Here is a 26,484-nt window from a genome sequence, read left to right on the forward strand (position 1 = left end):
AAGGGAAAGAAAAGAGGGAGAAAAATTTGGAATTCATAAAAAAAATGAAGATGGAAAACTATCTTTACATGTAATTGGAAAAAATAAAATACTATTAAGTTAAAAAAATTAATCATTTTCTATAAATGATCTTTCCTAGTTTTTCCAGTGACCAAAAAGATCATCTTGTAGCTATTTTGCAGATACTATTAGAAGAGGTCAGGAGTTATTTGACTTTTGTTTTTGTATCTAAAGCATCTAAATTCTAGTGATTGATCACTTTTTTTTTTTTTAAAGAATAATAAACTAAAGCTCAGATAAAATAATTTTTTCAAATTAAACCTGATTAAATGCCAGATCATAAACTTAATTAAAACTTCTGATTCCAAGCTAACTATTCTTTCCTAATGGACTCTAAAATGATTATTATCATGATTCCAAGAGATTGAAGGATTATATGATTTGAGGCCAAGAAACTACTGGGGTCTTTTTTAAGGGCTTTAAAGCAGTGGGAAAACAATTTATATACTCAGGAAATTTTCCAAGTGCAATCTAGTCTTCTCTCTTAATAAATTCTGGATCCAGATCATTGTTCAAGTGCTATACCTGGGCAAGTTAAATGTACTAACTGAATGATGGGCAACCTATCCAACTATATACCACATAATCTAACAAACTAAATTCTCTATGCACTTAGTTTTTTCCTATGTGGATTGAAAGGCTAATTATATTTTGAATGGCAGTGGCTTTTAGATTACAGAGAAAGCTGTGTGATATTATAAGCTTTAATTCATCTAGGGTAATATCATGTACAAACAAGAGTTTTTGGAGAATGTCACAACTCATTGGGAATCCCTCTTCCATTTAAACTTCATAAAAGATTTCCTCTGTGTCACTGACTGGCAGTGAACAAAGATCTCCTGGCTTTGCCTGATATTGAAACTTGGGACAACCACTGAACAAAAGTATTTTTGTAATTGTAACTATAAAGAAATCTTATACAATCAAGACCACAGGGGTCCCAAAGGGCAATAGAAAGGTAAATAGCAGATTTTAATAGGTTATAGCATAATACCAATGATAGCTTACATGACAGAAATAGAATAATGATAACAATACCTCACAATTATAAGTAATACTTTAGGATTTGCCAAGCATTTCTTTAACAACCCTGTGTAAGCATCAACTCCATTTTATATGTGAAAAAACCAAGGTTCTAAGGAGTTGAGTCCCTTACCATTATGAGGCCTTTCCTTTGAGTATGCTTTCCATTTGTATAGTATATCTCTTGAATGTACATAGTTAGCCACAATACAATGGGTAGCTGAAGCAAGAGTTGAATCCAGAATTCCTGAGGTTAGAGTCAAAACTCTATATCATTATCTCAAGTAGAGTCAGAAAAGACAATCCAGGAATATAGTAGGAGCAAGGCAGGGATAGCCAGATAGAAAGCTATAGTGTTGCACTAATACCCACTAAATGTGATTAAGACAGACTTTTAGCAGGATGCATAAATCCTCCAAACATATTTTATAAAATGGCATAGCAGACAGGAATCAAAGAGAATGAGGTATGAATGGTGCATGATAGAGGGCATATTCACACTGATTAGATCACAGATCCATTAAAAGATAATAAACCAATAAAGTTCCATGCAAGGCCCTTTTGTCTCTCTCCATTATTTTACCTTGGATGACTTCATCTACTCCCATAATTATCTCTTAGGAGATATAACCAAATTTATATCTCCACCTCTAGTTACTCCTCAAAAATCTAGGTCCATGTTTCCAAATACCTGCTAGACATTTCCATCTTGATGCCTTGCTAGTCCCTCAAATTTAGTGCACTTAAAACTGAAAATATAAGCATGTCCCCAAATCTGCCCCCCCCCCTAACATTTCTATTTAATTAAATGCTACTAATACTCTCTTAGTCTCCCAGACCTATAATCTTAAAATCCTATTTGAATCTTCTATCTCCTTAACCCCACCCAGCTAATCAGGGGCCAAATCCTGTCATTTCTACCTCCAGAATCACTCTCATATCCATCCACTCTTCTCACCATTATTCTGCATTAGGTCCCTATCTCTTCCCAACCAGACCATTTAAAAGCTTCCTAACAGTCCTTTCTGTCTCCAATCTACATCCCTTCTCCAAGTCATCCTCCCCATTACAGCTAGAATAATCATCTTAATGCATAGCTATGATCATACCACTCCCCCTAAAATCATTCAGTGGTTCCCCACTAAAATAGTATAAACTCTTAGCCCTTACACCTCAATGTTCCCAACAATCTGGCTCAGCTTACCCTCTATCACTACCTTTCACATGTAATTCTACATTCCAGTTAAAGGAGATTACCTTTTTTTTTTTTCCTGCTGCTGTTATTGTATACTATAAAGTCAAGTGTAGCCTTCCACCCTTTTTTAAAAGAAGACTCCTTTCCTAAACAGTGGATAATGCTGGGCTTGAAGTCAGGAAAATTAGAATTTGGATCTTACCTCAGATACTAATAGTGTGATCTTGGGCAAATTATTACTTAATATCTCTTAAGTTCAGTTTCCTTATATGCAAATGAAGATAATATAACAGTAACTACACTTCACAGAAGAGTTGTAAGGACCAAATGAGATAACATATTTAAAGCCCATGGCAAACCTTAAAACGCTACATATTTGTTAACTATTGTTATTGTTATTAATATTAAAAGGAACTTTTGTAATAAATGAGGCTTAATGTCTTTCTTTTGGTTTATGTGTTGAGTTTTCTTTCAAGTATTGCAGCTGTCCTTCCAGTTAAGGGGGTTCTCAAAATATTAGTAACCAAGCTGAGCAAGATTATAAGATAATTATTATTAAGATAATTGCCACTTTCCAATGTCACTGACCATATATAATTTTTAGTTTAATTGTGACAACCAATCTATCTCAAGTTTTCCCAGATAACAGGTACCTACATCTGAGGTCAAGACTTGGAGACACGTTGAATACAGAATTCTGAGTACAGAAACTCAAATTCAAGTTTGAGTACAGACACTATAGTTCACATTAGGCTCTGGCCAATTAATACTCATAAATCTTTAAGAACAAAAGCCTCATTGATTAGGGGTGGGAGTGCAAATGAAGAAGGAAAGCCAATGATAAGATGTGGTCCTTATCATCAAAGAGTTTACAATAACTATAACATAGTTAATAACTTTAATAATTACAACATAAAACAATATAAGTACCTAAGATATATTCTTGAAGTGCTATGATAATTCATAGGAAGAAAAAGACCCTTCTGGCTAGTAGAATCAGGGAAGACTTTATAAAAGAAGTGGCATTTAACCTAAACCTTGATAGATATGCACAATTTGGAGAGAGTAGGGATTGTGCAGATACGGGAGGGGGGGAGGGTAGAATGAGCAAGAGGAGGAAAAAAACAGGATGTTTTAAGGGGAGAGTAGTATAGACTGGTTAGAAAAATGTGTTAGAAGCATGAATTTTATTTTGTAGTAAAGGAGAGTGACTGAAGAACTTGGAACAGTAAAGTAACATTCAAAGTTAGAACCCAAAGAAATTTAAAACTCCTTACAGGATTAGCTCAGTTGTTCAGAGAATGCTGTTAATAACACCAAGTTCAAAGGATCAATCTTAATATAAGGTAGCTAAGTTTTGTACAAACTGTTAAGTGACCACTGACTATACACCTAAGCCTGGATGACCACTCTGTAAATATGTACCCTTGGTCCAGACAGAGGGTAGTGGTGGGTGAAACAAAACAAGTGAGAATAGATGATTCAGCACTGTCTGTGGCCCTAAAGGAAAATGAGATAATAGACAATTACAAAGTTTGAGGTAAATCTCAATAAATTTACAACATTTGTAAACTGTTTTGTGTGCACAGATATGCATTATCATAGGATGAATTTATTTGCCACAAGGGAATAAAAATAATGATAATGCTGGGGAAGGGATGTTCCCATATCATCTAATCTGAAAGTTACCTTTATTCCCCCAACTGTCCAGATTTTAAATTACTAAATGATTGTCAACATAAGTCTAATTTTGGAAAAGACTTCTCTATCTAGCTTAATGTTGAAGAAAGTGAAGGAAGGATTTCCTGTAAGACATTCTATAGCTGTGGACACTCACCTGGGCATTCCTTCTAGGTTTGTTTTCAGTGATAACAGAGATAGAACGGGCAATGGGCTTTGCAGGGGATGCACTATTAGGCCGTCTGGAAACAAGCAGGGGAAGACCTGTTAAGCTCAGTTCCATTCCTTCTAAGTTGTCTTCTGGATAGCAAGCAGGGCTACTGGAGGCCCGGGAACTTTTCATTGTGGTTAAAGCAGACCTAAAGCAAGAAAACATATAAGGAATCAACATGGAAAAAAGATCAAATAATCTTCCTCTCTGTTCTTCTTCCTCCACCAAAGGTAGTTATTGCTCATAAAAATGCTATCATCTGGAGTCCAGTACCATTAATGTCTATATTCTAGAGATACAAACTTCTACAGTGGACATGCATTTAGTTTCCCTTTTCAATTCAATAAGTATTTACAAAGTGCTTATGTGTTTAGGATGATTAAGTCCTTCAATCCTAACACTTAGATATGGATAGGACACCTTGCCTTTTATGAGGCAACAATTCTATTTGCATTTGCCTAAGTCATGTTTCAAGATATCAGAAAATACTGCTACCAGAATGAATACAGAGAGGCTTGGAGAGACTTGCATGAACTGATGCTGAGTGAAATGAGCAGAACCAGGAGATCATTATATATGTCAACAACGATACTGTATGAGGATGCAATCTGATGGAAGCGGATTTCTTTGACAAAGACACCTAACTCAGTTTCAATTGATCAATGATGGACAGAAGCAGCTACACCCAAAGAAAAAAAACACTGGGAAATGAATGTAAACTGTTGGCATTCTTGTTTTTCTTCCCAGGTTATTTTTACCTTCTGAATCTAATTCTCCCTGTGCAACAAGAAAACTGTTTGGATCTGCACACATACATTGTATCTAGGATATACTATGACATATTCAACATATATAGGACTGCTTGCCATCTAGGAGAGGGGGTGGAGGGAGAGAGGGGAAAAATCAGAACAGAAGTGAGTGCAAGGGATATAAGGTAAAAAATGACCCTGACATGGGTTCTGTCAATAAAAAGTTACTATAATAAAAAAAAAAAAAAGAAGAAGAAAGAAAATACTGCTACCACCAGACAAAGCATATAGAATTTTCCAGTTGTCCCCTGCTGTGCAGTGAAATTTAACACGGATACAGGCATCATCAGATCCAGATTAAGATTTTCTCTACAATTTTCTCAAAGACATTTGTGAATTGCCGGGCTCTTGGATGGTAGCATAAACACAGCCCTCACTATGGAAACCACCATACCAGTTTCTTTATACCACAGGGAAGCCAGAGATCATATTGAGGCTCAACAGGTGATGGAGGAGGGAGGAGGGGAAGAGAGAGAAGAAAAGAAACCCAAAACAAAAACACTAAAAATTGGTTTCCAAAAAGCTTAAAATCTTTCCCCTTAGGAAAAAGACTGTTGGCCCACTGTTGGTTTAATTTTTTTCCCTTGATGCCTCTGCTGGGTGGGGAGGCACAGTATTCATACAATAATAAGTCAAAGTCAAGAAGCATGTGTTTAAATGCCTGCTCTATGGAAGGCCCTATGCTAAGGATTATGATAATAGCTAACGTTTATGTAGACATTAAGGTTTGCAAAGCGCTCTATCTCACTGTACATGCCCTAGGAAAATAACAGAGCGGGAATCTTTCACTGTTGAGCAAAGGGAGGAGAGCTGTGAACACGCAAGAAAACATGAATGAAATTACTCTTTGGTCCGTCACCTGCCCATCGCTCAGGCCTACCTGCTGAGACCAAAGACAGGGGGCATCTTTTGATTATTCTTTTCTTTCTTTTCGTGCTATTCGCCATCTCCCCGCCACCCCAAGATCTTTAGTCCGCCCAACCTGTGGCTATTTCTCATCCTTTTATTAAAAACCAAATCCCTCCCCGAGAGGAGGAGGGGGTGTTAGCAGCAACGCGCATCACGCCCTCCTCACCTGGGAAGACGGGGGCGCGGCGCTTCTCCCTTCCCCGCCCGCCCCCCAGAACCTCCGGACCCCGTTGGCGCTTACCTGCTCAGCTCCGCAGCGGCGCGGGAGCCCGGGACCGGGGAGAAGAATGGACACCCTTCCTCGGATGTGGAGCGGTGTGGGTCGGCGGAGGGGGACCGGCCCGGAACGGCCCCCCGCGTCCCTCCTCTTCCCCTAGTCCCCAGAGGAGCCCGCCCGCGGTCAGGCTCCACAGCCCCAGGCCGGGCCCGGGGGGGCCCTCGGAGGGAGGTCGAGTCCAGCCGGCGTGGGGCCCGGCCTTCCCGCAGCGGGGCCCCCTCGCGCCCGTCCCGAGGCGCCGCTCCCCGCCGAGGAGCCCCCCGGGAACAATGAAGCGGGGCGGGCGAGGGGTAACGGGGGCGACAGGCCAGCGGAGGAGGTGGGAGGAAGAAGAGAGTAGCGCTGGCAGCTAGCAACCCGCCTGGCACCACCCACCGCGTCAGGTCCCTGAAGCCCGCCCTCCCCCTCCTTTCCCTTTTCCTATTGGCTGATGCCACGGCCCGCCTCTGGAGAGCACAAGAATTCACTGGACGGAGCCACCGTCTTTTGGGAGGCCAGAGGGGCGGGAGAAGTACGCAGAGGGGGAGAAGCTGCGATTGGTTGAAGCGAAGAAGGCGTGACTCCAGGCTGGAGGAGGCGGGGCGTGGAGATCACTGTTGGAGGGGGTGAGAACTAAAGCTGAAGAGGATGGTGACCTGTGGGGCCGAGGGGTCAGGGGGAAAATTGAGGGGGGAGGTAAAAAAAGGACAACGGGAGGCGTGAGGCAGATGTTGAGGAGAGGGGAGTTAAAAAAGGTCAGAGGATGAGGACTGGGCGAGCTGGAGTGGGGAGGAATCTAGAAGGGTGACATAGGGGAGGTCTTAAATGCGAGACCCAAGAAGTTCCCTTCCACTCCTGGTGTCAGGAAAACCCTGCAGGGTAGTTGTGCTGCCTTTGTTCTGGGCAAGGAAATCTTCTCCAAGCCTTCTCCATCAGCGGGCCAGGGGACTGGCAGGCAGCTTGATTCTTCACCCCAACTAATTAGGGAGTTATTTTTAAAAACTTTTTTTTTCCTTTAACAAAAAGGGTCTTTTAAATTAGATTTTGGTTGATGGTCGGAAAAAAAGTACAGGTCTGTTCGGAGAAGCCAAAGTACCACCAATACTATGAAAGGAGGGGTTATTAATTTTTTTTGTGTCAGCAAATTTGGTGAAGTCTGTGGACCCTTTTTTTAAAATAATTTATTTTTCAAAATATATGCAAAAGTAGTTTTCAACATTCAGCCATGCAAAACCCCACATTCCAAATTTTTTTTTTTTTACCTATCCCCTTCCCTAAATAGCAAGTAATCCAATATAGGTTAAATATATGCAATTCTTCTAAAACATATTTTGTGGATCCCTTTTCTTAATGTTTTTTAAATTCATATAACAAAATACATAGGTTTACAAAAGGAACAATTATATATTCAAAAGTTAGCAAAACAACCCTTTGAAACCTGATCTCCTCAAGTCTAGCCTACAAATCTATGGCTGGTTCTCCCCTCCTTTTATACCACTCATTTTTACTTAAAAGGTTCTCATCATTTTCATCCCAACAACTGTCCCCTGTAATCAAGAATAAAAGAGTAAAAAAGTGGCTCAGGATTGCCATCCTATACATCTATATAAAATATTCCATACCCACAATCCCCTACTAAGGCAAAAAAGAGGTAAATTTTCTTCTCTTTGGAACCAAATGTGGCTAATCTATCAAAGTATTGCTTTGTTTTTGTTTTTATTCTTCCCACTTGCACCATAGTAACTGTGCATATTGTTTTCTTGGTTCTACTTAACAAAGTAAACATGAGTTCATGTTTTTCTATTCTTCTCTAAATATAGTTTCTTAGGATCATTAAGTATCTTCCAATGCGTAAGTGCCACTGCCTAGCACTTAATAAATGCTTATTTATTAACAGCACATATTCTATTACATTCCTGAGCCACAATTTATTTAGCTATGCAGCAATTGGTGGGCCCCTACTTTTTGTTTCTTGGCCTACCACAAAAAAAATGCTGCTATTAATATTGTAGCGTATATGTGCATCACACAATCTTAATAGGAATTTGCAAGGTATCATATCTTATTTATCTTCACAACCAGCCTGTCAGACAAATACTATGGAACTTTGTGATCCCCATTTTACAGATGAAGAAAATGAAGCTCAGGGAGTTTATGACTTATCTATCGTCATACACTTAGAGGATGAAGCAGATACATTATCTTCTTAATGTTAGACCAGTAGTCATCATAGACCAAGGATAGCACTTTAAGAAAGAAGTTTTGGCTCTGTTGTAAATATCCAATAGTGTTTATTAAGAAAATGTAAACAACCAGCACCGTTCATAAGTTCCACAGAGATGGGATGCTTGCCTGTACCCTGCCTCTAGGGCTCTCCCCAATCCTCACAGTTTGAAACAATTTATGGCAAGAGTAAGTATGGCCAAAAAGTAGAGAGACTGAACAGAAGACCAACACATGAATTTTTAAAAAGTGTCAGAAAATAGGCATCTAGACCACAAGATGTAACCTTGACCCAGAGTCCACTCCTCCAACTGGACACTTTCTTATGAAATCTCTATTATTCAGGAGTGAGGAAGGTGGTAGTACAGTTTTCAGATATTATGATTATCATGTACGTTAGGAAGATTTTCAACAGAATGGCAAGGCCTTTAAAAAATAATTTTCAAGAAAAACATGCACACACATCAGGATAAAAACAAAGGAGTTTCGAAATCACAGAGGGCAAAATAGCTTAAAGCTCTCTTGCTCTAGGGGTAATGAACCAGGAGTTGGCGAATAGCCCTTCCTGGCTAAGGCTTTGGTAGCATTCAGAGCCAAAAAGCACAGGACCAGTGTTTCTGGAAGCACCTTGGGAAACCTGCTCTCAAGCACCATAGGAATCCAAATCCAAATGAGCAGGCCAAAGCTAAAGGAGAGATAGGGAAGGAAAGGAGGACAGAGCAATGGGCTACATTCCTTCCAATGTCAGTCACCGCCTTCCAAAAGAATGTAAGATTCACCCAATTTCAAATTATCTAGAAATTATAACAGCTCAGGCCAAAGCCCTGTGGCCTGTTATCTCAATCTGTGGATAGATTTCTATATTCTCTTGACTAATGGCTCTTAAAATATATCCAAAGGTCATTTGAGATTACATACATCTCCTCTACCTTGACCTAATCCGGGATCTTTAGCACTCAAAATGACTCAAGAGTTGAGCTGTCAGTATGAAAGATAAGAAGGAAACATTTGCTGGATGTTACAGAATGGATTCCCTGGAGGGAAATCAACCAAATGATTCTCTCCTCAAGTTCTATAAGTTTATATGATCATGTAAAAATTATTCCTTCTTCTCCAAACCCTCTTGATCATTAATAAGGAGTAAACACAGTCACTACTGCAAGGACTGAAGGCCTCTTTTTTTCTGCTTAATGAGATCTTTACAATGCTCCACCAGTGTGCAAATGTATGCTTAAATTGCTCAAAGAGTAAAATTTCAGATGAATCCAGAAAAGACTTGTTTGAACTAGCTAAGGGATCTGTAGACTCACTAATCATGGGCCTGCCCAGGTATAAGCTCTAGGAAGAACTAACAAATCATTTGTAAAATGAGTATAGATCAAGAAATCCAAGTTTCCTAACCACCACCACCTTATTAAACTCATCTTTCCCCAAAGTTAGGAAGGCCCAGCAATGTGGTCTACAATCCACCTTCTCTCTCCTAAGGCTACAAGGTATTGTTAAGCAGAATCCTTGACTTGGATACCTATGTCACTCACATTCCTGTACTGACAATGATCAGAGTCCCATAATAATCCTGATCAATCTAACTAGGGACCCAATTCTTTAAAAGTTCCATGGGAAATTACATACATATAACACATGTATGACTCTGAAAATATGAAACCAGTTCTTCTAGAAGAAACAAACATTAACAGTGAAAAAACAAAGTTTTAAGCAAGAATCAAATCTGCTCACTCTTCTTATGTTTGAGGAAGGTTCAGCATTGATCAGAAACCTCCTAGTTTTAGTTCTTTCTGAATGCTCAGGAAGTAATAGGTAGGGCATTCTCAATGCATCTAAAATAATTTCCCCTTTCCTGCTGCTGATCTAACCCAAGATAAACACTGATGCTTTATGTTTCTAACTTGGATACTGGATATTCCAGTAGTCTGCTTAGTTAGTGTAGAGTTGCCTTACTTAGGAATTGGCTTGGAAGTGGTAAGAATACCCCCAGCAGAGGAATGCAGACATAGTCAACAGGGAGGATGACTAAGAAACACAAGAATGGAAATTATACTTTGGGGTCTCCAGAAGGGCCCATGAGCATAATTATAATAAAACGTGATAAGAGAAAAGCCAAAAGACAGTCAAAGGCAGACAGATGTGCAGAGTCCTTCTCAAGACAAGGAAGAAGGGACAGTATCCCATCCTCAAGTGCTGGCCATTCATGCATTTAGGAAGGCAAAGGCAGATAGTTTTGGACTAGGAGCCTCATGGGAGGTAGCCTCTCTGGATGATATCCACGGAGCCTCAGAACTTGAAGCTAGCTGGAGCAGCTCTTCTTTAGCAGTCTCAGTCACAACCACACCTGTGTGTGCCACCAACTCCATGCCAGCAAACAAAGAGCAAGTACCAGTTGCAGGGCTTGAAAGGCTGCTTTCAGGGTTGGTGTCCGGTTTCAATCTGCCATTTGTAGTATCAGTGCCTGATGAATCTGGCTCCTGCTCACTTGAAACAGCCAATCTGGTTTCAGCTTCCTCCACACTTCTACCAGGAACCATGTCTCCCCGTGCTGAGATAGGAGTTATTTCCTGCTGTGATGATGCTGCTGGGGCTGTACCCCTGGGTAGGGAAGAGGATGAACTCACTGGCTGGAGGAATGACTCCCCTTCAGCAAATGGAGCAACATCTGTCAGCAGGTCAGTTGGGCAGAGAGAAGGGCGAGATGCACCAGTATTGGCTTGTGATGCGGGTTTTTTGTGGGTGGGATGATTTCGGCACAGGGCCTCAAAGTGCCTCAAGATCTAGGAAACAGGGAGAGAAAGAAAGCAGAACTCAATGCTCTATGATTTAAAAAATATGAATTATGGTTTCAAGGAGAGTGAATAGGCAGGTTAATCATGTCCCACTTCCATCTGGTTGTTTCTATTTGCTTCATTCACCACTGTCACTCTGGGTGTTTTGATTACAGGGCTGGATTAGCAGCTCTAACAAATGATAACAATAATAATAAAATGTAATAAAAACAATAATAAAATTTCACTTTTAACTCATTCTTTTAAGCAAAAGCAGCAAGAACAGATTCCTCTGACAAATGCACATGAGATCATGTTGATTTTTCTGCATGCTATGAGTAACCACAAAGATACTGCCTCCACAATGTCCTTAGAAAAAAGAACTATGCCATCTCCAAGCCTAATATCTTTCTTATCCTCTTAAGCAGAAGTAACATGGGGTGCTACCCACCTTGGTTGCCTTGTTAGTCACGGGGCCAGGGCTCCCCTCACTAAGCTGTTGCAGCTTCGGTTGGATGATAAAGAAGATATGGTCCTGAGAAAGCAGATCTGAGCACATGAGGGAGAAGATGGCGCACATGGCTCTCTGAGGAGAGGATGAGGCAAGGTCAGTCACACACTTCTACACCTTCTCAAAGTCGATGCCAAACATGCCCACGTCCCATGGGATAAAGGAGAGTGGGTACCTGGAGTATCTTTCCCTGTCACCAATTCCAAAGCAGAGCTCCCCACATCAGCGAGGTTTCATGCTGGCTTAGCTCCCTTGCTGCCTTTCCCTCTCTCACCTAAGTGTGAGGGGAAGGCCCAAGCTAATCCTCCTCCTCCTCCTTCAAACTCCCACTCTTCCCTATCCTAATCCCATCCATTAATTCTCAGTTCCCAGGGTTTGACAAATGGTAATGAATCAAGAGGATCCAGAGAAGGGCACTGGACAACTCTCCAACTCCTAGCGTTTTGTGGTTTTGTTTTGGGTTTTTTGGTGGCAGGAGAAAGATAGAGCCAAGGACAAACAAGAATGCTCACAAAGACCCCACTTTTATCATGATGAATTATGGTCATCAAAGCTATCAGCATTATAACTGGGAAAGGAGCTGTATGAGATCTAGGGAAGGAACATCTGGGTGGCCAGCATTGACAGCTAAATGGCACAGTGGATAGAGCAATGGGCCTGGATCCAGGAAGACCCGAGTTCAAATCCAGCTTCAAACACATACTAGTAGTGTGACCCTGAACAAATCACATAATTGGTCTGCCTCAAGTTTCCTCAACTGTAAAATGGGGATGATATTAGAACTACCTTCTGAGGGTTGTTATGAGGATTAGAAGATGTAATATTTGTAAAGCATGTAGCACAGTACATGGCATACAGTAAGCACTTAATATATTTTTATTCCTTTTCCTGTCTTCCCATCCCCCTCCCACCTTGCCATTTTGCCCATCCCTCTCACCATCTGAACACATTCACTGGGTCTTCCAAGTTCTCGATTCAGGAGTTCTAGTACTGCTTCACAATTAAGCAGCCCACACCTACAGAAGAATTAAATAGTGCAGTTGAAAAAGACGTAGCAAAGGAGGCTCAGGGGGACAAGGCGGGGTAGGGAGACAGTACAAGAAGGGAACCAAGAGAAAGGCATTTTGGACCTGGTGAAAGCTAATACAGGGAGGCAATGTGACTAAGGCTCTGTGTCTGGCCTAGAAAAGACTTTAAAGTTCATTGGGCATGAAACATTGGCAAGAGAAGGAATAGGAACAACAACAGGAAGTAAATTCAGACAGAAAATCTTCATCCAGAGTATTAATTCCAGAAGAATGATGGAGCTCAGCTTAGGTTTAACTTCCAATGGTCTTATGTTTCCAAAAAGTATAGGATCATCTCCTTTTTTTGCTCTCCACCCCCCTCCAAGAACTGGACAGGTCCCCAGCTCAAGAGAATAGAAACAAAGGAAAAAGCAGCAATGAGTGTAGAGAAGGTGTGAAAGGCTCACTCTTTGATGAAATGCTGCACCTCCTCTCGAGTCAGAAAGACCCGAGGTCCCTGGGTCACAGTGCTCACAAGGCTCATTTCTTGTAGACAGTCACTCAGTGTCACAGCCTCTACCCTGTCAGACAGCACAAATTCATGTACTTTTACCCAGAAAAGGTAAAAGGGAGCATACTGAGAATACTGAGAACTTTACAGTACCTGAGGTCACTAAGAGGGAAAAGCTAAAGAGTCCCAACTTATCCCCTCATTATCACCAAATGATATTATAGGGTACTTGGGTGTGTGGCTGTTTGGATCCCACCTTAAACTTTGATCTTTATTTCGTAATCTATCTGGGAATACATGGAATGTGACCTTAGCAAAATAAAATCAAGAGAGTGAAATAAAGGAAAATGAAGTAAGAGACACACAGTCAATAAGCTGATGTGTTTAAATGTATTTTTTTAGGAGTGTGGATTGTAGGCAAGCAAGGGTAATCACTGGAAAGCTACAGTAATTGGTATGAAGAGAAGTTTAGGCAGGAATTGGAAGGGAATTGTCTTCTCTTTCTCCTTCCTATTCTTTTTCTTTAATGGACAAATTTGAGAGGTGGAACTAGATCCAACATCCACTTTTAGGTCCCAGAAGGATCCCAATGGAGGGAAAGTTGGTTGAAAAGAAAAGATACAGACTGGGCAGATTTCTTTTCTTTTCTTTTTAATGTTGGGAGACATCCTTTTGAACATTGTTGTTATTGTTCTTTATTTCCTAAAGATTCACACCCACCCCCACACACAGAGACACACATCCTCCCCACTCCCATAATAAAACCCTCTTTTTGTAACGAATTAATACAGTCAAACAAAACAAATCAACATATTGCCTATGTCTGAAAATGTATGCTTCATTCCATTCCTAGAGTCTGCCACCCCAATACTAGGAAAAGGGAGATGTGGCTCTGCAGATAGCAAGAGCTTAGGATCACAGTTCCATGTCTAGGAATAAGAGGGAAACCTGACAAAGACTGTCCTGGCATCTCTTCTGTTGCAATAGCTCAGCCTGTCAACTTCCCAGATCTCATTGATGGCTCACCTTTCTGTTACATCACCCATCTCCCGGCTAGTTCCCGAGTGGCTGTCGCTGTCGGATTTACTGCCAGAGTTGGAGGCTCTGCTGAGTTCCCCATTCTCCTGAGATGAGTTCTGGGAGCTGGGGTCACTGTCCATCTCCTCCCAGCCGCCCCCCGCCTGCCCAGGCTGGTGCTTCACTGCAGAAATGGGGATGTCAGATAAGCCCCACAAAGAGCCTCAGTCCTTCCCAAGTCACCCGCTCCTCAGCTCTATGGGGACTCCATCCATCGGAGACTCCACGGGAGTAGACATAAAGGGCAGAGCCCCTGAGGAGAAGGGTCTGTGTTGATCTGCTGGATTCAAGTCAATTCAATACAACAAAGATTTATTAAAGTATCTATTGTGTACAAGGCACTGTGCAAGGCACAGAGTATGGCAGCCGGCTCTGCTTAAAGGCCTAAAGAGGCCATGTTTCTATTTTGCCAAAGCAGACCAAAGAGAAAGTGTAGTTTAAAAGGAGAAGGGACAGAAAAGCAGTTACAAAGCTAGGTACTCATTGATGATCTATGCATCCCTGACATATCACTGATCTTGCAATGGTGGTCTTTTCATCTCTACAAATGGGGTTAATGACAGTAATCTCTACAGAAAACAGCTAAAGAAAAAAATTGGGAAGACTTCTGCAAAGACATTCTGTAAAAAGATAAGCAATGAAAACAGCTAAAATGCACGAGGTGAAGCAGAACATAAGAGAAATCAGGCTTAGAACCTTTGAGATGTGGGACTTCGCAAAGCTCCTCATTCTCTAACCTATGAGATTAGCCACAGCCAGGCTAATATAAAGGGAAACTCAGATAAAAGATTCTATGTCCTCACCTTCTATCTCTTTTTTAATTCTGCCCTGAATAACACAGCTAATTCTTAACCTTAAGTTTTCTTAATTCATAGTTTTCTATGCTTTAGTTAAGAAAGGCAATGTAGTGTGTCTCTGATCCTATGATGTTATGGGAAGAAAAGTCTACCTAATCACAATGACCAGGAACTGAACCTACATTCTCTTCTTTGGGACTGTTGTTCTCCCTAAACTTGCTCACTGAGGGGTGGAAAGAAAATCAAATAGGAAGAAAAGAGCATCCTCTATGAGGTCATACCTCTAACACTCTGGGTGGGTCCAGATGGTGGTTTCCTGGGAACAAAGTGACCTTGGCCAGCAGCTGGTGCTACTACAGGCTGGTAAGTATCCTCCCTCAGCACTCGGCTCTGCATACTGGGACTCTCATGCCCAGGGAGCACAGCATTAGCCACCACCTCGGCAGCCTTCTGGATGGTGGTGAGAAGGGCTTCACCAGCAAAGCCTATGCCATAGGAGGGAAGAGATTATTACAGCCTGTTCCAAGTCTTCAAATTACAGTTTTGATTTGGGAGAGGAGAAATGAAGGAAAGGATGTCTGCCTCTAGGACCTGTGATCTGCTCTTTGCTTTGGAAGCTCAGAGAACAAAGGCACACATTCACTGGATGCCAGGCCGCAACAAGGTGAGAGCCAAGTTTAGGAGGGATCAGAGGCCACATGTGGCATTAAAACAATCCAGCACTATACCCTTTCCAATAGAATCTAGCCATCCTCACAGCCATTGGCATGCCCATGTTTTAGCCATTATCTAGCCACAAGGACAGCATGTGAGTACTCCCAAAGACTGTATTCTTGTGCTCCCTCCAAATACTTAATCCTATCTTCAAGGTTCATGAGTAGCAACTAAGTACCCCAAAGATGGACAGACACACAGACATACACACACTAGAGGTAAGAAATATAACAAGGAGATCAAGCAGAAAAAAGCCCCAGTCTGGAAGTGAGGACATTCTAGTACCCATTCTGCCTCAAGTTAGAAATGTCACTTGAGCACGCTAAGCTTCTATTTCCTCATCTATAAGGAAGAACCAAGATGACAAATATGGAAATACACTGAAAAGCTAAAGAGGTTATACAAATTTAAGGTACTGATATTAGTAAATGATAGATAGGTAAAAGAAAAGAAAAAACAGGAAAAATGAAATGAAAATGTCTTCCCTGAGTGGAGTTCCCTAGGTGACCAATTCTGTGCAAGTCAGTAAACTTTTGGATTCAGCTGCCTGAGGGACTGGAGCCAATGAGCCGTAATGGCCATTCCAGAGAAGATTAGTAGCTGAGATGTATGTAGAACTTTAATGTTTGCAAATTGCTTTATAAATAATATCTCATTTAATCCCACTGAATTCTACTTTTACTATCCTCCACTTTGATAAAAATACAGACTCAGAGAGCTTATGTGGCTTGCCAGTAGTCACACAGCTAGTAAGTTTCTGAGGAGGGAGGTGAATCCAGGCCTTCCAGACTCCAGTACATCACACTTATCTCTCAACATTTTATAAAACTAAGAAAAAAAAAAAAAAAAAAGCAGAAGAAATATGAAACTGGTGAGGGAAAGCAGAGAGCAGAAGACCATTTCAACTTTCATAGATATTATTTATTGGAAACAAGCTTCAGCTTTCCTCCCCTCTGACCAACCTAGAGCTCAACTTTTATTTCTCGAACTCAGCCCAAAGTCAGTGCCCCTTCCCTAACCATGGCTCTAAAGCCTGGTACCAATGTTGCCAAGTCTTCATCTTCAAAGCACTCAACTTTTAGCCCCATGAACCCTGCTTCAGGAAACTCAAGATGTCCCAGCCTTTTTTTTTTTTAAACCCAACTCTTGATATAGCATTTGAAAATTTACAAACAAAGCCTTCCCAAACTTATTTCTTTTGATCAACTTTTCAGAAGAAACCTTGAAGGGTCTGGCCCAGGCCATCCTCAGATGGACAGACCATTAAGAGGAGGAAGGCCTTGAACCAAGACAACTGGAAATGGAGTCCCATGATGAATACTCACCAGAGCTCCCCCTGTCCTTGGTGTAACCAAAGCCTTGGAGACTGCTACAGGAACTGGATTGGGATCCCATACCTAAGGAGAAAGAAAAATACCTAGAATTATAAGGCTAGATCTCCCCAAGGAGCAATTCCACATTCGGCAGAGAAGATCCAGGGGAAGGGAACAAAGAGAAAAGACATATTTTTCTCCATTTTAACCCAACAAGTACTGACTTAAAAGGGCCCAGTGATAAAGGGATTGGAAATTGGCTCAAAGAGAAAGGAAGGGAAGGAAGTATCTACTTTACCTGTTGCAGGAAGGGACCTAGGAGACTGGGTAGAAGGTAATGGCAACAAGGTATCAGAAAACAAAGCACTTGCCAAGTCCTAGAAGAAGGATGGAAAGTATATTAGTGCCGCTGCTGCTATGTATGCTGCCCTCTGCACTCAGCATCCTGTAGAAAGCTGTGCTCTCTGCTTTATTCCTCCCCTTAATGAGATGCAAAAGGGGCCTGACTAGACAAACAATAAGGAACACAAACTCTCTCCCCAAGTCCCAGGATAGTCTTTAGCAGCAAACTTCAGCAGAATCTCAAGCAAGTCCTCATTTTTTGGGTAAGAAAAAGAAAACAGGAGACCAATTTCTAGGCACAAGTTCTGAACTGATTTTCTGCAAACTTAGAATGCCCAATAGGCTAGACATTCATTATAGTCTAATCTCCTTGTTCAAAATTGCTTAGACTTCACCCTAGCTTTAAGAGTTACCTGGGCAGCCACTCGGACTTTCTGATACAAGCTGTTCCCATGAAGAGGATCTGGGAGACCACCAAATACTGAAAAATAAAAAGGATAGGGAATAGGAAAAAAAATCTGAGATTCTGAACTCAGATACTAGTCACTCCCAAATGTAGAGATTGATTTCTTCACTGCATTGCACTGCATTGAAAAATAGTTCTCTATACATAAGTGTCAGATCACTCCAAACAGCCCTATGTCCCACATCCCTCAGCACCAACACCAGTCACTCTCTCTTGATCACTCTGTTCCCTTCTCTAGATTTACTTTGTTCCCCTCAAGCACTTGGATGTTTCTCTGGGGTAGCCTCCAGGGAGATTTTCCTCAAAGCTTCCATAAACTGCCCTGAAATGTCACCTTTCCAATAACATGAAGACTTCAAAAGAGAATGAGCTAGCACTGATGTAAGACAGATGTAAGAGATGAAAGGATGGACCCCAAATCTGAAAAGGTTACAAAATTTTGCATGCAATTACTCAGGGAACTAGTGGACTTTCTTTTTCTGGGAATTTTCAGGAAACAGAGAGCTAATTATCTATGTCTGGTGGAAATGAGGTTATGATCAAAGGCGACTTTTTGGAAGATCTTATTCCACTTTTTCATTCACAGTATAGCTGGCTAGAGGCAGAAAGCATTGATATCTATCCCTAGGATATATTTCCTGAAACATTCCACTGATTAAGAACCTTTAAAATTGCTCCAGAGAGAGGCCTTGCTATTGTTCTTATCAATGCTTTTCATTCTCCTCAATGAGGAGAAGGACAAGGGGGAAATTTAGTAAGTTTTGAATATGGGCAACTGATGTTGAAAAAATTGAAGGAATCAAAATCAGAAGCCAATAGTTGAAGGATCAATTCCAGAATTGCCTGTTTCTTTGCTAGAAGTTCTCCCCTTCTCTAACCCCTGGGTGGACATTTCTTTAATCAGCAACTATTCCTAAACCATAGTGTCCCTTGAAAAGTCAGGACAGTCATTCAACTGTCTCTTCAACTGGCTCTGGGAAGCAGTTCTCAAAGGGGTAGACAAGGTCCAACCAGGCGGAGGATCTGAAATACGTGTCCCATGATAGAGTCTGGACCTTCTACATCCTGGAATCAAATTTTATAGTCTTCCTTACCATCCTAGGAACTAGCTTTCTGTGAAATTACAATATTATTTCCTAATTAATTTTAGGAAAGGGTCAAATTCCAAACTAAAACTGAGAGAAAAACTGAACCCTCTTTTCTCTATAATCCCCCAACAGGGACTAATGCTAAAACTCCCAGATACCTGCTGCTTCCTGGATAAAGGAAGAATTGCGTTTGAGTGCAAGTAGAAAGGATGCAGAGCCATGGCTACACATGTAGAGCAAGATTTTCAGTGCCTGAGAAGAGAGAAGACATCAAGTAAAAGAACACATTGGGCTGTAACTTAGATACACTGACACAAACCCAGGGCCCAGAAAAGGCCCCTGTGCTGCCACACCATACACACACCTCCTGGTGTAGTATCCACACCATTGTCCTCTTACTTCCCCTTGGGCCATTCTGGAAACTGGATCCTGTCTAAGCTCTGGCCTGGCCTGTCGACTCAACCAGCGCCTTGGGTACGTCCTCTTTCCTGCTTACCTTGAGTTTAACATGACAGGAATTGCTCTGTAAGCGGTTCAGGAGGTACTCCAACAGACATTGGCTGCTTCCCACTGACTCATGGGAAATTTCTGGAAGGCAATCATGTTAGGGAAAGAATATTCTCCAGATTACACTAAAGTGAAGGGGAAAATTGAGCCTTCCAATTACAACCTCCTCTTTTTTTCCATAATTGTTTCTTTTGAGGAGAAATTACAATAACTTAGGTTTAGCTGAAGTATCAGCAAACAACCTTCTTCTGTCTTCCCAGTACCATTGCCCAATAACCTCAATTAATCCAAGAATCCTTGATGGGTAAACCCATCAAAAGCCATAGCTGTTTCATGGTCTGTCCCAAAACTTGCTTTCTTGGGAAAAGGATACTAGCAATTTCTTCAAACAGGTAGCCCGGGCAGGGGACATCATCATCAGACGTTCCTTTCATCAGGATTGGGAGCTAGATGAGAACAAGAGAACCCCCTTCCATTGGTTATCTTTTCACACAGGGATATACCTATACCTATGTCCATTCTTTAGGTGTAGTTCTTTCCAGGCACACGAAGAATGTGACCTAGATACTTGATCTAAAAGCCTGGTGTTGCAAATGGCACTTTTAGCTCCAAATTTCTTTTCATCTCTTTTTCAATAAGTCAGACAAAGAGGGTTGTTGGGAATGCTACTGATAGCTCTTAAGGCTGGAAGAATAAAGTGGGAATAAGGAAAAATTGTTTCTGTGCTTGGACTGAGGTGACGCATAGGTAATTTAAGAGACAACTTTAAGGTACCATCATATATCGACTGATCTGGCAAACAAATAAGAATAACAATGTTCCATACTGGCTGTGTTGTAGGGAAATAGTTCACTTATTTCTTATTTGCTCATATATGTTTTTATACATTTCTGGTGGCACCCAATATAGTTTCAATTTTTGTGGAGAAAATCAGCAATCTGTCATAAAAGATAAGAAAAGGCTTGTATCCTTGTCCTTTGACCTGATAAATCTATTTTGCAGAACAGATTTCAAGGAAATCATCCAAAGAAGGAAACGAAATCTGTTCAAAAACGTCCAGAGAAATACCATTTATAATAGTAGAAACAACCAAAATTGTCCAAGGATAGTGTAATAGCAGAAAACATAATTGGCACTTGAGAATGGGCTGTAACACTATCTTGATTTTAAAATGACAATATGAAATATATCATAAAATGATTTCATATGAAATGATCAGTGAAAAAAGAAACTACATAAAGACAAGTATGCATATTTGGAATAAGCTAAATAATCTAGGGCTAAATCATTACCAGGCTTCTCCCTTCCATCACTACTCCCATGCCCATATAAGTAAGGGATGTCTTAGAAAGATAGGAAGGAAGACAGAATTTTGCTGGCTCACTTCGACTCTCACTCTATATTATATCAAGATAAATCCGTTCTGCACCAGCAAAATCATCCAGATAGAACTAAAGGTCATACAAGCCCATTCCTAGGTATAGTGTCTTAGACCTAGGGCCTAAATCAATTCTGAAAACTAGTAGCATCTTATAGTAGCAATGAAATCACTAAACATTCTAGTCTTGATGGGCAGTAGGGAATAAATAATGCCTACCATCAACAGAAATGATAAAAAGGGTCAGCCAACTAACACTGATTCAGACCTGTAATCTCTCTACAGAAATCATTATATAGTTTCCTTTATTATGCCATCCTGAACAGGAAGGTAATATGAACTTCATTCAAAAGAGCTATAAAAGAACTTTTAAGTAATTGTGGTAAAGCCTGGCTGCTAGTGGTTATAGAAGCCAAGGACTGAAAAGGAGAAAAGAACAGGATTCCTCTGGGATGGGGTGGAGTGGGAAGGAAGGAAGGAAAAGAGGGGAAGATATGGTGGCAATGGTGGACAGTGAAGAAAGGGGAGAGTGAAGAGGAGTTCTATTAGAAAATGACTCTGCTCCTGTTTCATGACTCGTTCTTGTTACCTCTTATCAATTGCCATACAATTTAGGAATGGGAAAGGAGTTGCAAGAGTGGTCAGCACTACCTATAGAAGTAAGAGACTGTTAAAATTGAAAAGATGAGGGCAAGTGACCATTTTGGGGAGATTCCAGATAGCCTAAGTTCCATGAACTTTTAAAAAGTATCTATCGATAATATTATAAGTTATTTAACTGAAAATTTCATTTCAATAATAAGGCAGGAACCTTTAATATAACAGAAAAGGGTGATTCTGCTTAGGAAAAGTTCTTTGGAGGCCTTGTAACCTGGCTTCTTTCTAATCCTAGTTGAAATCCTACCTTCTGCAAGAATGTCTCTAAATCCCCATTAAAGATATCCCTCAGTGATTACCTCCAATTTATTGTTTATTCAACTTGATTGCACATAGTTGTTCCTAAGCAATCTCTTCCTCCTTAGACTTTAGGCTATGGGAAAGCAGGGGCGGCTTTTTGTTTTTCTTAGTTTAGCAAAGTACCTTAATAAATGTTTGTTGATTTGGTAAAGCCTAAAGGCCTCTTTCTCAGAGTAGTGTCTAATTTAAATGCTTAACTTTTTGAAGCCCTTCAAAGAATAATGCATTTAAATAAACTTAATTTATTATAAAGAGATTATAAAGGTAACTATATTATATAAAGAAAACTATTATAAAAGGGATCATAAAGAAAGCTAATCCTATTGAAATATAGTTGTGAGAATATTTTAGAAAGCAAAAAAGCTCGTGGGTCCCAAGCTATTAGAAACCCCTTGCTTGAGAAAGAATCTGGGTTGAGGCGAGAGAAGAGGGCACACAAAGCGGAGGGCGGTAGACCTGGGTAAGGAGGAACGAAGACGACACGAATCCGTAGGATGGGGACGCTGTGAGAAGACACCGATTAGGAGGGCGGGAACCACGACTCTGGGAGAGCTGTTGGCATGGAATAAAGGAGGTGACCCGGAGGAAAAGACTCTGAGAGTCTCGCTTGAGTGACCGGGGTGGAAATGAGGAAGGGGACGCTGAGGATCACAGGGCACAAAGCTGGCGGCGAAGGTCATTCTGAGAACCTGTAAACCCAACCCTCCCATTTCACAGACGAGGAAAACTGAGGCCCAGACATGCTGACAACGCATGTGCAAGCACCGCCAGAGTAAAGGTGGGGCGAGGAGAGACCTTAACCTTCCAGGGGATGGCTCGGACCTTCAGACGTGGCTGGAGAGGGCAGGAGACGGAGGCCTGGAGGCCCAGGGCCCTGCCAGGAGTTCTCCCTGGGATCGGGAGGTCAGGAGATCTCTTCCCGGAGAAACGGCTCCGGTCGGAGGCGAGGGCAGCTCAGGGGGCGCAACTCGGACCTCCCGGGTATGGGACGGGCTCAAAGGCCTGGTCCGGGGGGTCTGGGGTCCGGCTTAGTACTCACCCGGTGTAAGAAGCTCAGCCGGTCCCGGAGCTGCGGGGCGGCCATGATCCCCGGACACCCTCACCACCCGGCTCTCACTTCCGCCAATCACCGTGCCCGAGCGAGCACGCCCGACCAATTGCTCGCGACGGGGAGGAGCCCCGAGCACGTCCTTAATAAACAAATTGATTTCGGACCAATCCGAAGTCGGAGAACGGAAACAGACGAGGAATGTGAACCAATGGCAAGACTCCGAGAGAAACGAGGAAATCCTTCCGGGAAGCGGATGATAATGATGAAAGGAAAGGGAGGGAGAAAGTGTCATTAAACCAATGAGAGAACTCTCCCAAAGTTAAAGACAGGCGTTCCGCCTACCAGCACTGACTGGCAGCCGGAAGTACGGGGGTGCACGATGGTATTCCCGTGGTGGGAAAGGACAAACTCATGTCGGGTACGGGCGCCGTGTGGAGCCGAGTGCGGAGCCGAATACGGAGTTTTCCCGAGCGGCTGGCGACCTGTGGGGCCGAGGTGAGAAGGTGCATTCTGGCGGCAGCGCGGAGGCCCTGCCCCGGTGGTGGGGAAGCCGCGTTCGGGACGCTTTGCCGAGCTCTGCTTGTCTCCCCCTCCCTTCCAGGCCGCTGCATATGGGAAATGTGTCCAGGCCGCCGCGGCTCCCGGCGGGGAACTGAGGAGGAACCTGTGTGCCAAGGAATTTGAGGCCCTGCGGAATTGCTTCGTGGCCGTTGTACGTGTGGCCGCCGGCCTTGCTGCGGCTTCCTTCTCCCGGCTGCCTAGGGCGGGGGCTGGGGAGGGCAAGGGAGGGGCACCCTCGGACAGGGCGCTTCTTCCTGTCCCTGCGTGAAGCCGAATCCCGAAAACCTCTAGTGGTGAAGCACTCGGCGTTTTGATAGAACTCGCTGGATTTTCGTGCTGCCAGCGCCTCTTGTCGGGGTTGGGAGGCCGCCCTCCTTGCTCATGCAGAACCTTCTCTGCATTATCTCAGTTTCCCCTCCACCCCCCCCCCCCACCCCTAAGTCCGGCTTTTTTTTTTTCCCCTAAAAAAATATTTTAACAAGTTTCTCTAACGCCCAAAGGCAGATTGATAGGATTTGTAAATGGTTGCGGTAGAACTGATGAGAACATAAGAAAGCAAAAAAAAAAAAAAAATGATAAAAAAAAAAAAAAAGAGAACATAAGAAAGCAACAAGTACGTTGGCTTGGGCACCGTAATCAAACAAAGGGTTATAAGCAAACTTGAGGAACAGACCCATTCATCTTATTGTTATGTCAGGTGGGGAGTGAGCCCATTTTGCCTCTTCCCAACCATGGCCTTTCTTATGTTTTCATAACAGAATGTCATGTTTAACATTAAACCATTGACACCAAATACTTGTATCATTTCAGGCCAAGAAGACCTTAAACTGAGGCATTAGGATGGGCTTTGAATCGCTGGATTTACCTTCCATTTGGTGCTGCCCATCAGCAGGAGATCAGATTTTAACTGTTGCACCGAGGCACCGAATGTCTGAAGCTCTGAGAAGTGAAACAAAAGGATGTGCTTGTGCACATTTACATATGTGTACGGGCATAGGCACACACCTAACAGAATTAGCCAGGATGGTGGTAGAAGTTACTTTGCAAACTTTATGTATATAAATAAAGACTTTGGTTAGTGTGGAATGTAGTTTAATTAAAAATAAAGTTTATATTTAAATTTAGCTATATAAGTATATATTGATTTTTCCTGGACTGAGTGCCGTGCCTGTAGAAAATTTTTAACAATCTTCAAGAAATAAGAGCTCTGGTAAGTACCACTCCTATGTAAAGACTTAAAAAATTAGCTTTAACCCTATAAAAAGCTCAAGTTATATATTTAAAAAATTTTTTTTCATTATGTATTTGGGTTCCAAACATGAACATTTCAACATAAAAGTGAGGATTGTATGTAAATTGGAATTTTTTGTGGTGAGGGTAAAGAGAGGATAGCTCTTGGAAAAGAATATTATTCCAGTGGGCAGAGGCCTCCCTTGGAATAGTATGGCATGTTTAGAATCTCTGCAAAGAGGATTTTAGGTTGGCTCTTTTATAATAGCTTGAGCTGAATTTGAATAGAATTGAATGAGTTTCTTTAATTGAATAGGATTGGAATTCTTTTTCCTCTGAACTGAACCAACCCCACCTGGATAACAGAATGAAGCTGTTTATCTTGTTTCCCTCTGGCGGGGTCCCTCACTGAGGCAGAGTCCAAGTAGAATTTCTCCTTCAAGGAGTTTGAGTTTTGGGGTCCCTTCTTCAATATGATGATTCTTTTGATTCCAGTTCTTTTGGCTTAGAGAATTTATTATTCAATCAACTAAATCAGAAGCCCCAAAGAGGTTTCCATTTAACCCCTTTTTTAAATAAAAAGAGAAATTAGTTAAAGAGTCCTGTATAGTTGGACCCACAAACGTGTCCCCAGGGAGGGGAGGGAGGTATGGTGAAAGTCTTAAAATTTGTAGCTAGTTTAGGGAGATCATTTGAGGGACAGGGTTTAGCTATGGGTACACCCTGCTCTTTCCCTGTCCACCATAGCAGTCATGTGGCAAATAGAGCTCTTTATAGAAATCAGCACTGAGGATGGAAGGAAGCATTATATCTCTTCTCAGGTGTCAAAACTCTCCCATAAAGAACTTTGGGTGTGTTCTTGAAGAAATTTACAAGATGATTCCCTTTAGTCTTTAGGGAGTACCAGTAAAATTTTATAAGACATGTAGGATCATGATAGAAGGGTTCTTCTACCCATTCAAACTTGGAAAATCTAAGGCCTGCTAATTATTCAAAGCCATCCAAGACAATGTACAAATGATAATTGGAATGAATCCTTTATTTTTCAGGTTCTTAAGTTGGGGTCCATGAACTTAATTTTTTTTATTATTATTATTAACTATGTATAACTGGTTTTATAATCTCCTATAATTTACACATTTGAAAACATTTCATCAGATTGCCAGAAGGGTCCATGACACACATAAAAAGGTTTAAGAATCCCTTATCAGGCTATTTCTTGAATCTGCTGTTTGTTAGGCCTGAAGGGCCTAAAATTTTTATCACGCCCAATTGGAAGGGGGAAGGGAGGAAAAGGAGGAAAAGAATGCTTCCTAATTGATAAAGAGCTGCTATCCGAAGTTGAGAGGAAGGCCAAAGGAAATAGTACTTTTGTTCAAGTAGAGGTGGTAGGTGGAAAAAAAAAATTTGGCTCTTGAGGAGACTGAGTCACAATATGTATCATGAATTTTTAGAAGTCAGTACCTGTATAGTATTTATAATTTCTGTGCCTATTGTGAATAATTAATTGATAATCATCAACATTTTAATACTCTAAGCTAAATAAAAGTTATGAAACCTTGTGATGTAAACTGTCACCTTTGATCTTTGGGAGAAGGGTGGACCTGGGTTAGAGAAACCCTAAAATCTTAAGCCTTTATGGCCTCTGGTAGGGATCCCACCCTCTTATTCATAGGAGAAACTTGCATTGCTATCTCCACCTACAATTCAATTGGAGATCTTGGCCTGAAGCATAATCACTACCCTTTATTGAATTGAAAATTAGTCCCTCAAACTCATCTGGAGATTGCTCCCTAACTCCAGGCCATAAAAACCCAATATAATCAAAGGC

At 41.6% G+C, this 26,484-nt stretch overlaps 3 protein-coding genes and 1 long non-coding RNA gene across 10 annotated transcripts in view; 2 read left to right on the top strand and 2 right to left on the bottom strand.

Annotated features, from left to right (window-relative positions):
- The window catches only part of CEP131 (centrosomal protein 131), a 50,967-nt gene extending 44,372 nt beyond the window's left edge, over positions 1-6,595 (bottom strand). For 4 of the 5 annotated variants that reach the window (XM_031965617.1, XM_031965616.1, XM_012548596.3 and 1 more), the window contains exons 1-2: positions 6,129-6,595; positions 4,116-4,317 (exon numbers count right to left, since the gene is read on the bottom strand). In XM_031965617.1, the coding sequence (XP_031821477.1) occupies positions 4,116-4,301 (186 nt within the window). In that variant the 5' untranslated portion in view covers positions 4,302-4,317; positions 6,129-6,595. The remainder of the gene's footprint in view (positions 1-4,115; positions 4,318-6,128) is intronic. The other variant, XM_003768635.4, reaches the window with a different exon arrangement.
- Positions 6,596-7,467: 872 nt separating this feature from the next.
- Positions 7,468-22,953, bottom strand: TEPSIN (TEPSIN adaptor related protein complex 4 accessory protein). Of its 3 annotated transcripts, XM_012548609.3 has the most exons (13): positions 22,851-22,953; positions 19,850-19,922; positions 19,466-19,557; positions 19,128-19,221; positions 17,829-17,896; positions 17,372-17,450; positions 17,086-17,157; positions 15,328-15,531; positions 14,199-14,373; positions 13,129-13,242; positions 12,592-12,670; positions 11,595-11,729; positions 7,468-11,152 (listed from the first exon to the last, which is right to left on the bottom strand). In XM_012548609.3, exons 1-13 carry the CDS (start codon positions 22,893-22,895, stop codon positions 10,574-10,576), a joined length of 1,809 nt encoding a protein of 602 aa, XP_012404063.3. In that variant the 5' UTR covers positions 22,896-22,953; the 3' UTR covers positions 7,468-10,573. The 3 variants fall into 3 exon arrangements, with proteins under 3 accessions (XP_012404063.3, XP_031821479.1, XP_012404064.1); XM_031965619.1 differs by lacking the exon at positions 13,129-13,242; XM_012548610.3 differs by lacking the exons at positions 19,466-19,557; positions 19,850-19,922; positions 22,851-22,953 and adding an exon at positions 19,334-19,400.
- LOC116423250 lies at positions 15,530-20,166 on the top strand. The gene is made up of 2 exons (XR_004233783.1): positions 15,530-15,710; positions 19,102-20,166. It is a non-coding gene; the product is annotated as an uncharacterized LOC116423250 (long non-coding RNA).
- Positions 22,954-23,204: 251 nt separating the features above from the next.
- Positions 23,205-24,547, top strand: NDUFAF8 (NADH:ubiquinone oxidoreductase complex assembly factor 8). Its single transcript, XM_031965620.1, has 3 exons — positions 23,205-23,357; positions 23,464-23,574; positions 24,234-24,547. Exons 1-3 carry the CDS (start codon positions 23,274-23,276, stop codon positions 24,252-24,254), a joined length of 216 nt encoding a protein of 71 aa, XP_031821480.1. The 5' UTR covers positions 23,205-23,273; the 3' UTR covers positions 24,255-24,547.
- Positions 24,548-26,484: the final 1,937 nt, after the last annotated feature.

This window comes from Sarcophilus harrisii, chromosome 4, assembly GCF_902635505.1.
Source record: "Sarcophilus harrisii chromosome 4, mSarHar1.11, whole genome shotgun sequence".
NCBI lineage: Eukaryota > Metazoa > Chordata > Mammalia > Dasyuromorphia > Dasyuridae > Sarcophilus > Sarcophilus harrisii.

Excerpts from the sequence above, each read along its gene's own strand:
- TEPSIN (XM_012548609.3), bottom strand. The coding sequence starts at position 22,895 with ATGGCCGCCCCGCAGCTCCGGGACCGGCTGAGCTTCTTACACCGG. Across the intron at positions 19,558-19,849 it reads CCTGTTTGAAGAAATTGCTA|AAATTTCCCATGAGTCAGTG; the intron begins GTATCCTTTTCC and ends ATTGCCTTCCAG. Across the intron at positions 15,532-17,085 it reads CAAGGACAGGGGGAGCTCTG|GCTTTGCTGGTGAAGCCCTT; the intron begins GTGAGTATTCAT and ends CCTATGGCATAG.
- NDUFAF8 (XM_031965620.1), top strand. The coding sequence starts at position 23,274 with ATGTCGGGTACGGGCGCCGTGTGGAGCCGAGTGCGGAGCCGAATACGG. Across the intron at positions 23,358-23,463 it reads TGGCGACCTGTGGGGCCGAG|GCCGCTGCATATGGGAAATG; the intron begins GTGAGAAGGTGC and ends CCTCCCTTCCAG. Across the intron at positions 23,575-24,233 it reads GGAATTGCTTCGTGGCCGTT|GCCAAGAAGACCTTAAACTG; the intron begins GTACGTGTGGCC and ends GTATCATTTCAG.